General features: G+C 33.5%; 1 protein-coding gene across 1 annotated transcript; it reads right to left on the bottom strand.

The window, feature by feature from the left end:
• Positions 1–9,311: 9,311 nt before the first annotated feature.
• Positions 9,312–12,538, bottom strand: LOC139512255 (V-type proton ATPase subunit G 1-like). Its single transcript, XM_071299753.1, has 3 exons — positions 12,388–12,538; positions 11,348–11,448; positions 9,312–10,356 (listed from the first exon to the last, which is right to left on the bottom strand). The coding sequence occupies exons 1-3, from the start codon at positions 12,467–12,469 to the stop codon at positions 10,189–10,191; spliced, it is 351 nt and encodes a 116-aa protein (XP_071155854.1). The 5' UTR covers positions 12,470–12,538; the 3' UTR covers positions 9,312–10,188.
• Between the last annotated feature and the right edge of the window lie 1,132 nt (positions 12,539–13,670).

Below are 13,670 nucleotides of genomic sequence, written 5' to 3' on the forward strand. Positions count from 1 at the left end.
TTATTATTTTTCTTCCACCTAATTTTGTCCGGCAGTTTTCTCAGAGCCAAAGGAACCAATCTGAATGATGGTGCACTATAACAAGGAACCCTGACTTTCCAGTTGCAGAGCAACTTTGGAACTAAAAAATGGCTGCCATCACCATGGAAACGGGAAAATGGTGAAAAAAAATTATTTTAGAGTTCGGCCAATTATTTGAGAATGGTTATGCTTAATATCTTTAGATTTTGATACAATGTAGGTGCCCACTATACACTGGTTTTGGGATGATTTTGGCAATCATTGGAACTGCTATGTTGCCATGGATACTACACCAAAAATTTCCAAAATATGGAAATGCTCCAAATTTTATAAAACTTCACAGTAACGATGAGCAACATTGGTTTATGTGAAATTTGGCGTTGGAATTTCGAAAATGTCTGCCGTTACCATGGAAACAATGCAAAACAGGTCAAAATGCTCCAAAAACTTCAGGGTTTGGTGAATAATTTTGGTATGCCTTAATTATGAATCATCTAATTTTCATACAATATAGTTTTCAACTATATGCAGGTTTTGAATGATTTTGACAATCATTGGAACTACAATGTTACCATGGATACAGCAGCAAAAATTTCAAAAAATTCAAAATGCTTTAAACTTAATGAAACTTCACAATAATGTTGACTGTCATGTGTTGAAGCAGAATTTGAAGTTGGAATTTCCAAAATGGCTGCCGTTGCCATGGAAACATAAAAAATTTCAAAATTTTCAAAATGCTTCAAATGTTCTGAAAATTTGTAGAAAGATGAATTACCATGCCTGTATATGCATTCACTGTTAAAACTTTTTAAAATGGCTGCCGCTTAGTGGCAATGGGGGGAAGGGTGACATCCGCTATTGCTTGCAATGGCAATTCTAGTTATTATTATTCTTCCACCTTTTTTTGTCCGACAGGTTTTTTGGAGTGAAATGGAACCAATCTTAATGATAATTTACTATAAGGAGGAACACAAAATTTCGGGTTGCAGTAGGGTCTAAGACCATAAAAAATGGCTGCCGTTTCCATGGAAACGGAACAATTGTGAAAAATTCCAGTTTTTGGTTTTGTGAATAATTTAGAGATGCTTAAACTCAGAATCATCATATTTTATCACAATGTAGGTGCCAGCCATATATTGGTTTTGGATGATATTGGCAATCATTGGAACCACTATGTTGCCATGGAAACTACCCAAAAAATTTCAAAAATTTCAAAATGCTCCAAATTTTTTGAAACTTCATAGTAACGATGAGCAACTTTGGTACATGCGTAATTTGGTGTTGGAATTTCCAAAATGTCTGCCGTTACCATGGAAACAGTGCATAAGTGTCAAAATGCTCTAAAAACCTCAGGCTTTGGTGAATAATTTTGGTATGCTTGAACTTGAAATCATCAAATTTTTACACAATATAGTTGTCCACTATATACAGCTTTTGAATGATTTTGACAATCATTGGAACTCTTCCGTTACCATGGATACAGGACCAAATATTTCAAAAATTTCAAAATGCTCCTAAATTGATCAAACTTAATATGATTGTTGACTGGCAAGTCTGGATGAGACTTTTGACTTTGGAATTTCCAAAATGGCCACCGTTGCCATGGAAACTGCAAAAAAGTCAAAAATTCTCTAAATGCTTTGAACTTAATGAAACTTGATATTATTGTTAACTGGCAAGTAAAGATGAGACTTTTGACTTTGAAATTTTCAAAATGGCTGCCGTTGCCATGGAAACAGCAGAATTGTGAAATTTTTTAGAATGCTCTCAATGTACTGAAAATTTACAGAAAGATGTATTGCCATGCATATATGTGCATTCACTGTTAAACAATTTTGAAATGGCTGCCGCTTAGTGGCAATTGGGGGAAGGGTGACATCCGCTATTGCTTGCAATGGCAATTCTAGTGTTTCTTTGTTATTATGTCACCCGATCGACAATGTCGGGTGACATATTGCTTTTCCTCTGTTTCTTTTTCTGTATTATTATTATTATTATTATTTTTCTTCCACCTAATTTTGTCCGCCCGCTTTCTCAGAGCTAAAGGAACCAATCTGAGTGATAGTGCACTATAACAAGGAACCCTGAATTTCCTTTAGACTTTTTGACTTTGGAACTAAAAAATGGCTGCCATCACCATGGAAACAGAAAAATGGTGAAAAAATATTATTTTAGAGTTTGGCCAATTATTTGAGAATGGTTATGCTTAAAATCTTTAGATTTTGATACAATGTAGGTGCCCACTATACACTGGTTTTGGGATGATTTTGGCAATCATTGGAAGTGCAATGTTGCCATGGATACTACACCAAAAATTTCCAAAATATGGAAATGCTCCAAATTTAATGAAACTTCACAGTAACGATGAGCAACTTTGGTAGATGTGGAATTTGGCGTTGGAATTTCCAAAATGTCTGCCGTTTCTATGGAAACAATGCAAAAATGGTCAGAATGGTCCAAAAACACCTAAAAGTGGCATTTACTTTCTTAAAAGGGTAGGTCAAATCCATTGAAACTCTGATGGTATGTTCCCTCCCATGTACCAATGTGGTATCTGCCATTAGAAATTTGGAATGGTCTATGTAACCATAGAAACCAGCCAAAATGTCAAAAATTTCAAAAATTTCAAAATGCTCCAAAATTGATGAAACTTACTATATTTGTTGACTGTCAAGTCTACATGAGACTTTTGAACTTGGAATTTCCAAAATGGCCACCGTTGCCATGGAAACTGCGGAAATGTTAAATATTTTCAAAATGCTCCAAACTTAATGAAACTTAATATTATTGTTAACTGGCATGTATAGATGAGACTTTTGACTTTGGAATTTTCAAAATGGCTGCCGTTGCCATGGAAACAGAAGAAATGTGAAACTTTTGACAATGCTCAAAATGTACTGAAAATTTACAGAAAGATAAATTGCAATGCGTTAATCAGCATTTACTGTTAAATTGTATTCAAATGGCTGCCACTTAGTGGCAATGGGGGGAAGGGTGACATCCGCTATTGCTTGCAATGGCAAATCTAGTTATGGCACCCTCAACGGAGTTGGGGTGACGTATTGTTATTCTACGTTTCTTTTTTTTCTTATTATTTTTCTTGCAACAAATTTTGTCCGCGCGAGTTCTTGGAATCCAATCGACCAATGTTGATAGAACTCTACTATAATGAAGACCCCCATGTGAAGTTGTGCACCTTGCTATGGAATGGTAAAAAATGGCCGCCGTTTCCATGGAAACTGCACAATTGTGAAAAAATCTAGATTTTGGTTTTGGTGAATTATTACGTTATGCTTAAACTTAGAATCATTATATTTTAATACAATGTAGGTGCCCACTATATACTGGTTTTGGTATGATTTTGGCAATCATTGGAACTACTATGTTGTCATGGAAACTACACCAAAAATTTCAAAAATATCAAAATGCTCAAAACTGAATGAAACTTCACAGTAACGATGAGCAACATTGGAAGATGTGGAATTTGGCGTTGGAATTTCTAAAATATCTGTTGTTACCATGGAAACAATGCAAAAAGGTCACAAATTTGAATTTTCACAGAACATTCCAGAACATCAATGTTAAATTTATTCTAGAGACATGAAACTTTATGAAAATGTTCTCCAGTATGCCAAGATGTCAAGACAATATATGGATAGTTCAAAATGGCCGCCGTTGTCATGGAAACTGGGGCCAAGTTTTGCATTGACCCTATGGAAAAATGCATAAAATCAGCATTTTCTCAGAGAGTAGTGCACCAAAGTCAATGAAACTGTATTGATATATAACATGACATGTGGCAATGAGATGTACGCTTTTAGAATTTTGGAATTATCTACTGTAACCATGGTTGCAGCACAAATGTTCAAAATTTCCAAAAAAAATAAAGTGCTGCAAACTGGATGAAACTTTACAGGAATAGTGACTGACATGTGGGGAGTTGCATTTTGAAGTTGGAATTTCCAAAATGGCCGCCGTAACCATGGAAACAGCAAAATTGTCCAAAATTTTTAAATGCTCCAAACTTAATGAAATTTTACAAAAATGATGACATGCATTTGTAGATGCACTCTTTGACTTTGGAATTTTAAAAATGGCTTCCGCTCGCCTGGCAATGGGGGGACGAGGGTGCCATCCGTTATTGCTAGCAATTACAAATCTAGTTGTTTTTATTTTTATTATTATTTTTCTTCCACACATTTTTGTCCAGTCTGGAACTCTAATGTGAATGGACCCAACAAGATGGTACTATACCATTATGTTAACCACCAGATGAAGATTTGCTTTTTGGGGTTGGCACTTTCAAGATGGCTGCCGTTACCATGGAAACGGAACAAATGTGAAAAAATCCAGTTTTTTGTTTTGGTGAACTATTTGGATACTATTTAACTCAGAATCATTATATTTTAATACAATGTAGGTGCCCACTATATACAGGTGTTGGATGATTTTTGGCACTCATTGGAACTACTATGTTGCCATGGAAACTACTCCGAAAAATTCAAAAATCTCAAAATGTTCCAAACTTAATGAAACTTCACAGCAACGATGAGCAACATTGGAAGATGTGGAATTTGGCGTTGAAATTTCCAAAATCGCTGTTGTTACCATGGAAACAGTGCAAAAATGTCAAAACTTTGAATTTTCACAGAACATTCTAGAACATCAATGTTTAATTTATTCTAGAGACATTAAATGGTATATGATTGTGGAGGGAAAAAATTGCAGCGGGGGTTTGACTTTGGAATATTCAAAATGGCCGCCGTTACCATGGAAACAGCAAATATACGAAAAACTTCAAAATGCTTCAAATTTATTGAAATTTAAAACAAATGTTGCTCAGCTAATGTAGACTTGATTTTTGAGTTTGGAATTTCAAAATGGCCGCCGTAACCATGGCTACCGCTCACCTGGCAATAGGGGAAGGGTGCCATCCGCTATTGCTTGCAATGGCAAATCTAGTTATCATTGATATTATGTTGATAGTCCTAAACATAAAGCTTTATTACAACTGTCACATAAACTAAACATTTACCAAGAACACTAAACATTGATCAATGAACAATGAAAATAAGGTCAAGGTCAGATGAACCATGCCAGGCAGACATGTACAGCTAACAATTCATCTAATTCCATACAACAAATAAAGTTGACCTATTGCTTATGGTTTAAGAAATAGAGACCAAAACACATAAACTTAACGCTTAGCACTGAACAGTGAAAATGAGGTCAAGGTCAAATAAAAACTGCAACTGACAATATAAATCATAGAATATTTCCATATAACAAATATAGATGATCTATAGCATATAGTATCAGACAGAGACCAAAACTCAAAAAACTTATCTTTGACCACTGAACCATGAAAATGAGGTCAATGTCAGATGACAACTGCCAGCTAGACATGAACACCTTACAATCATTCCATACACCAAAAATAGTAGACCTATCGCATACAGTATAAGAAAAACAGACCAAAACACAAAAACTAAACTATAACTACTGAACCATGAAAATGAGGTCAAGGTCAGATGACACCTGCCAGTTCGACATGTACACCTTACAGTCCTTCCATACACCAAATATACTAGACCGTTTGCTTATAGTATCTGAGATATGGACTTGACCACCAAAACTTAACCTTGTTGTTCACTGATCCATGAAATGAGGTCGAGGTCAAGTGAAAACTGTCTGACGGGAATGGGGACCTTGCAAGGTACGCACATACCAAATATAGTTATCCTATTACTTATAATAAGAGAGAATTTAAAATAACAAAAATCCTAACTTTTATTTCAAGTAGTCACTGAACCATAAAATTGAGGTCAAGGATATTGGACATGTGACTGACGGAAACTTCGTAACATGAGGAATCCATATACAAAGCATCCAGGTCTTCCACCTTCTAAAATATAAAGCTTTTAAGAAGTTAGCTAACACTATCCCTTTGTCGAGCTTTCTGCGACAAAAGTCGCAGGCTCGACAAACTAGAGGCTCTTAAGAGCCTGTGTCGCTAACCTGTTACTGTATTTACTGATGTCGGCCATCTTGGTTGGTAGGTGGGGTCATTAGACACTTTTTCAAAACAGATACACTAGTAATGATTGTAGTTTTAGAAAAGAGATTTTTGTACAAGTTACAATAAAAATGACGAAAAGTTGTTCAATATTGACTATAAAGGACAATAACTCCTTAAGGGGTTCTCTGACAATGTTGGTCATGTTGACTTATTTGTAGATTTTACTTTGCTGAACATTATTGCTGTTTACAGTTTATCTCTATCTATAATAGTATTCAAGATAATAACCGTAAACTGCAAATTTATTAAAATTACCAAATTTAGGGCGGCAAACCAACAGCAGGTTGTAGAATTCATCTGAAAATTTTTGAGGGGATAGATCTTATTCTGATTGCCCTAAATGTCTGAAGTAGTTTTAAAGATATAAAGCAAAAACTGCATTTTACCGCTATGTTCTAATTTTAGCCATGTCGGCCATTTTGTTTGGAAGTTCGGGTCATCGGACACATTTTTTAAACTATATACCACAATTATGATTGTGGCCAAGTTAGTTTAAATTTGGCCCAGTAGTTTCAGAGAAGGAGATTTTTGTACAAGTTACAAAAAATGATAAAAAAGTTGTTAAAATTTACTATAAAGGGCAATAACTCCTTAAGGGGTTGACTGGCACAGCTTTATACGACCGCAGAGGTTGAACCCTGAACGGTTGGGGCAAGTATGGACACAACATTCAAGCTGGATTCAGCTCTAAATTTGGATTGTGATTAAATAGCTGACACAGCATAGGTTTCTGACACAGAATGAATGTGGTCTAATGAACTTAAAATTTTTTTTTTTGCCTTTGAGCAATTCACTATGCTGTTGAATATTAATCCTCTCAAAAAAATGTTTGAAGAAAAATTCTTTTTATTTATGAAATCTGTAATGAGAAAAATATACCCCCCCCCCCTTTTTTTTCACATTCCCCTTTCCCTTTTTCCAAAACTAATCTCAATTTAAATTTATAATGGAGTTTGCAACAATAACTACTCATTTAAATACATCATAAAATATTAAAATGTAAAATAAAGTGCTTGTTATCACTGAATGATAAAGATTGTTTTAATTTATCAGTTGGTAGTAAAAGTTAATATACATTGTATAAAACAATGATTTAAGTTGATTCAACTACTATTCTGGACAAAGAAAGATAACTCCAATTAAAAATTTCTTGCTATTGCACAATATTGTGCAATTAGATATTTCTTGCTATTGCGCAATACTGTGCAATTGAAAATTTCTTGCTATTGCACAATACTTAATATAATAATTTTGGATCCTGATTTGAACCAACTTGAAAACTGGGCCAATAATAAAAAATCTAAGTACATTTTAAGATTCAGCATACCAAAGAACCCCAAGGATTCAATTTTTGTAAACAGTTTAATTTTGGACCCTTTGGACCTTAATGTAGACCAATTTGAAAATGGGACCAAAATTTAAGAATCTACATACACAGTTAGATTTGGCATATCAAAGAACCCCAATTATTCAATTTTTGATGAAATCAAAGTTTAATTTTGGACCTGCTTTGGACCAACTTGAAAACTGGGCCAATAATCAAAAATCTAAGTACATTTTTAGATTCAGCATATCAAAGAACCCCAAGGATTCATTTTTTGTTAAAATCAAACTAAGTTTAATTTTGGACCCTTTAGACCTTAATGTAGACCAATTTGAAAATGGGACCAAAAATTAAGAATCTACATACACAGTTAGATTCGGCATATCAAAGAATCCCAATTATTCAATTTTTGATGAAATCAAACAAAGTTCAATTTTGGACCCTTTGAGCCCCTTATTCCTAAACTGTTAGGACCAAAACTCCCAAAATCAAACCCAACCTTCCTTTTATGGTCATAAACCTTGTGTTTAAATTTCATAGATTTCTATTTACTTATACTAAAGTTATGGTGCGAAAACCAAGAATAAGCTTATTTGGGCCCCCCCCCCCCCCCCAATTCCTAAACTGTTGGGACCTCAACTCCCAAAAGCAATCCCAACCTTCCTTTTGTGGTCATAAATCTGGTGTTTAAATTTCATTGATTTCTACTTACTTATACTAGATCATACTAAAGTTATTGTGGGAAAACCAAGAATAATGCTTATTTGGGCCCCTAATTCCTAAACTGTTGGAACCATAACTCCCAAAATCAATCCAAACCTTCCTTTTGTGGTCATCAACCTTGTGTCAAAATTTCATAGATTTCTATTTACTTAAACTAAAGTTATAGTGCCAAAACCAAGAAAATGCTTATTTGGGCCCTTTTTGGCCCCTTATTCCTAAAACGTTGGGACCAAAACTCCCAAAATCAATCGCAACCTTCCTTTTGTGGTCATAAACCTTGTGTTAAAATTTTATAGATTTCTATTCACTTTTACTAAAGTTAGAGTGCGAAAACTAAAAGTATTTGGACGATGACGACGACGCCGCAGACGACGACGCCGCAGACGACGACGCCGCAGACGACGACGCCAACGTGATACCAATATACGACCAAAAATTTTTCAATTTTTGCGGTCGTATAAAAACATGTTAATTCAAATAACATTACATTGTACATTTGTTGAGGAAGCATTGTTCAGCATCTGTTGGGCTACCGCCCCCACCACCTGACCCCCTGCTTATATATTTTTTTTAGGATTGCCTTTTCTTTTAATTATCCATTTTAAGATGGGGACACCCTGACATAGGATTGTGCGTTTTGCTGTGTTTGTTTAAACCACCTTAGTTAAAGGTATATGGGGAGGGTTGGGAACTTGGGATCTAAAAATATATGTTTAACCCATTGCATTGTTAACACCTGACCAAAGTAAGGAGCCTCTGGCCTTGTATGATTTTTTTAATTGTAGTTCATTTACATGTTTTGGAGTTGAGTATGATGTCTATTTTCTATCTCCTGATGTTTGATTTTCTTGCTGTGTTGAAGACCCATTGGTGGCCTTCGTCTGTTTGTCTTTTTACTCTTTGGTAGGTTTGTCATCTTTTTTGACTCATTCCCCATTTCCATTCTCAATTTAATATTAAATATTCTCCTGACTAAATTTACCTATGATTATAATCAAAGAAAGGTGTTTGGATAATTATAGTCAAGAAACATTAAAACATCTTTAAGCATGTATTCTATATATTTTGACAAAAACTTGAGACTTGAATTCAACCTCAAAATGAAAATGGCATTTTCACCCAAAGCAACGTCCAATTATAATGATGACTAGCATGATATACATATTAGTATTTATATATTTATTAAATACTGTGATCACAGAACTCACTACCATTTATAATGGAAAAAGACAATTTATTTTGGAGTAGAACTAGAGATTTGGTCATTTAAAGACAAATGTAAGAGGGGTTTTGCTGATTTTATGTGCTTTCTATACATATGTTCACCTTTTTTGAAAGAATTCAATCAGTAAAATTTGAGATAATCATGATAATAGAAGAGATAGTTATTTTTTTTCGATTTTCTATCATAGTTCAACAAGCTAAGTATAAATACAAAATTTTAACAAAATCTGTGTCATAGCCCATTTACTGTTCCTCGACCTTAAGACATATTTGTAGACAGGATCTTGAATCTGTCTAAAGACTAGTAAATTGTCCACTGTTGTCATAGAAAAAAATAAAATATCAGTTATTGACAAGTAACACATATTTTTGTATTTAGCATGAAAAACATTTCACTTATCAGTATTTGACAATAAAATTAAAGGTTACATGTATTTCAAAACATTTTATACTTGTGTAAATACAGAATTCTGAATAGGTATAAAATGATATCTTCTATGTTTAACGTAGGAAAAACCTGAATATAAATCTGCATATTATTTATGGTTATCAATTCTCATAGTCTATACATGTAACAAAACAAGAAAATTTAATGATTTATTGAACACGTCATGACTTATGTGACAATAAATTTCTGACTTTAGTTTATAAATATTTGAAAAAAACATGCTACATGTATAACTGAAAAATGGAATGTTTGAACATTTATCTTCATGTCATGATTCTACATGTTTCTTTTTTTTTCAACAATCTAACCATACTACATTTCTCTTGTATACAACATATATATTAATGTATCAATAAATCTTATAATTCATTATTCTATGTAATTTTTGTGTAGTTCTGGTTCAATGTCTATAACAAAGTCAAGTAATTTTTTGATTGCAATGTCTTTATTCTTTCTAACATTTTCTTCCACTTCTTTTAGCTTCCTCTTTGTGTCTACGTCTATCTGTGATTCCATATCACTTCGGGAACCTAAAATCTACAAAAATGAAGAAAGAAAAAAATAGAAATATATTTCAATGTTTTCGTTTTACTTATTTCATATTTGTACATCTTAACACTTCATTTTGTGTTATAGACTAACATCAATTAAAATTGATTTCATAGGAAGGAATAATAATCAGAATATAGAGTGATGAATAATTGGAACTTTTAACATTTTAATATATATCTCAACATACTCATGGTGAAGTCATCCTTACCCTTCAAGAGCACCTGAGATCATCACAACATGTTTTTGATGTGGTTTGAGTTCAGTCTTTAGTTTTCTATGTTTTTTTTTGTGTGCTATTGTTTGTCTTTTTCTATTTATAGCCATAACATTGTCAGTTTATTTTCTACTGATGAGTTTGAATGTCCCTCTGGTATTTTGTGCCTCTTTTTCTTTTTTTTAAGCCATGGCATTGTCAGTTTATTTTCTAATGATGAGTTTAAATATCCCTTTTGTATCTTGTGCCTCTCTTACTCATATTCAAATAGTGCTTGGTGAAAATTGTGCTGTATGTCATTTTGTTTCAATATATGACAACCTGGTTCAACTGACCACAGAGGATACACAAACCTACACTACAGGTTTATCAATTTCAGCGATTTTATGTAGATATAGAAAGATGTGGTATGAGTTCCAATGCTCTCCATCCAAGTAACAATTTATAAAGTAAACCATAATAGGTCCAGGTATGGCCTTCAAAAGGGTGTCTTGGCTCACACCAAACACCAAGCTTTAAAGGCCCCAAAAATTACTAGTGTAAAATCATTCAAATGGGAAAACCAAAGGTCTAAGAGCTATTCCATTTAAAAATGTATCCAAAATTGAGAATGCTAAACTTTATAGAGATTTTGTTCATTTGGATTATTTCAAATGATGACAAAATATTTATAACATCTTAAAACAAGGAATTGTTTGAATCTGGACAAAAGAATTGAATTTGAGTCATATTTTTTTCTTATTAAAATATAAGATGACTTACAGATTTTTCATATTTCTTGTACTGGTCATCCCTCTGTTTTCTGTACCCATCGATCTCTGCCTGGGCCTCTTCTTTAGCTTGCTTCAATCTTTTTGCTTTGCCTAAAATTGAAGGAGAGGTAATTCAAAACATAATCAAAGTACCAGGCATCTGGCTAACATTTTTAGTCAGCTGGTATTACACTGCTAGCTAAAATATTTTACATTATTTTTTATTTAACAATGTGCATCTTCATCAATAGTCAAAATAATTATGTCTTGGAAGGCTTTTCAATTTTTTTTTCTGTGTCGACTACACCTGACTGTAGGATGGTGTCAAAGAAAAAATTTAAGATAATCTCAAAGTAAGGTGTCACAGATTTTTTTTTTAAAATAGCCATGTAGCAAGGCGTCACAAAAAATATTAAATTAAAATGTATAATAGCCTTCCAAGACATCATAATCATTTGGACTTTATTTTGTACGTCATCAATGCAAATAATACAAAGCTAGTAAATGCAATTTGGCGAAAAAAATAACTGTTTTGTCAATGTATTGTAAAGTATACTATAGAATATATTTAAAATAAAAACAGGAATGGTGAATCAAGTGGTCAGTTTGAGGAGAAGTTATTACAATAGAGTTTATATGCTTTACAAGGGATTCTGAGGAGAACCAATTCAGAAAATGGATTCATACACAGAATCCCCAAAATGGACTGGAAACTTGGGTACCCTGGAAACTTACATTATCTAGGCTTGAAACTGAATACATGTATGAAATCATAAAAAAAATGACAGGTTTCCAGGATTTTTTTTAGTTTTATACAATACATTATAGTGATTGTAAACTGACTTCAAACATTTAGATTTCATTCATTGCATTCGAAGTATGCTGTCCATTAAGTTAAACTTTATTCATTGATTTATTTTAATTCTATGTCCGTATATTTTCTCTACACTTTCAGTCATGAATGTCACACACTTCCATCGACAAAATACTGGAATGACACTTTGACAGGTGTTTTTACGGAATCAAACAACAACCCCTGATATATCTTACGTTTTCTGGCTTCAGATACTTTCTCTGCAGCCTTCTTTTCAGCTTGTAGAAGCTGCTGAATTCCTGTCGATTGACTTGCCATCGTCGTCTTAATTAATCTTATGACAGGAAGTAATGGGTAATACAAAATGCTGAATTTTTATCAGGAAAACACAAATCAAAACCAGTTTAGGGAAAACATGTTATCTTTCCGGAGGTTTAATCAAACTATTCGTCTCTTTCAAATCGTAGTTTATAAGATAACACACGTTTGAAAAAAAGGAACCATATCGGTGGATCATACAATTTACTCAGGCAGTCAGGAATATGCCAGTTGTTAACCATGCATTAGTTTGATGTGTTTGAGCTTTTGATTTTGCCATTTGATTAGGGACTTTCCTTTCTGAATTTTCTTCGGAATTCAGTTTTTGTGATTTGACTTTTTGCTATACTGTTCCAAGATTTACTCCGTTAGGATATTTTGTGAAAAACTTTATATTAAATTTCGCAATCGTTTTTTTTTTTATGTCAGTCATAGGAAAAGTACAAATTTTGCAGTTTCAAGCAGTGGCGGATTTGGTACGTATTCCAATACACTATGATATAGTCAAACATGTCACGTTTAGGATATTGGCATCCTCAAGATAGAAAATATTGGCTCCTCATTTCCCTCGCTAAAAGCTGCATAAGGTTGTTCTACTGAGACTAAGAAAGCCTATATATATATATATATATATATATATTTAAAGGGGGGAGCTTAATATTCCATTCAAATCACAAACATGGCATCATTTACCTCAAAGGCTAACAAAACTTGTAGACAGGAGTTGTCAGGTCAGGGCCGTAACTACATTGAGGCAAATGAGGCAAATGCCTCATGTTAGAAATTTCAAAAATAAAAATAAAATGAAACAAAAGATTGTCTCCATATCAAATTGTTTTCACGGATAGTGTCTAGCAAGAAGCAAGTTCTTTTCACTCTCTGGGGTCGCCACTGCATGTTTTTCGTGATCCATATTCTATTTTACTTTTACTTTTAGTTTTCAGAGTTGATGGTCTATTGTTTGTACTTCTGTGTCCCGGTTTTGTCTTTTGTTCATTTATTGTCCTACTTTATGACTATAGTCTGAGTGTTGATTTTCATTTGTAAACGCGAGGCTTTGCAATGATGCATGTCCACCGATGTCGAGACACTGTTCCAGAAAACATTTTAGGAATATACGATGCTACTGGACACAGAAAAAAATTGTCGTTTCTGCATGGAGAATTGAACTTGATATCAAAGATTACAAAACTGTTTTTGG

Source organism: Mytilus edulis, chromosome 2 (assembly GCF_963676685.1).
Source record: "Mytilus edulis chromosome 2, xbMytEdul2.2, whole genome shotgun sequence".
NCBI classification, from domain to species: domain Eukaryota; kingdom Metazoa; phylum Mollusca; class Bivalvia; order Mytilida; family Mytilidae; genus Mytilus; species Mytilus edulis.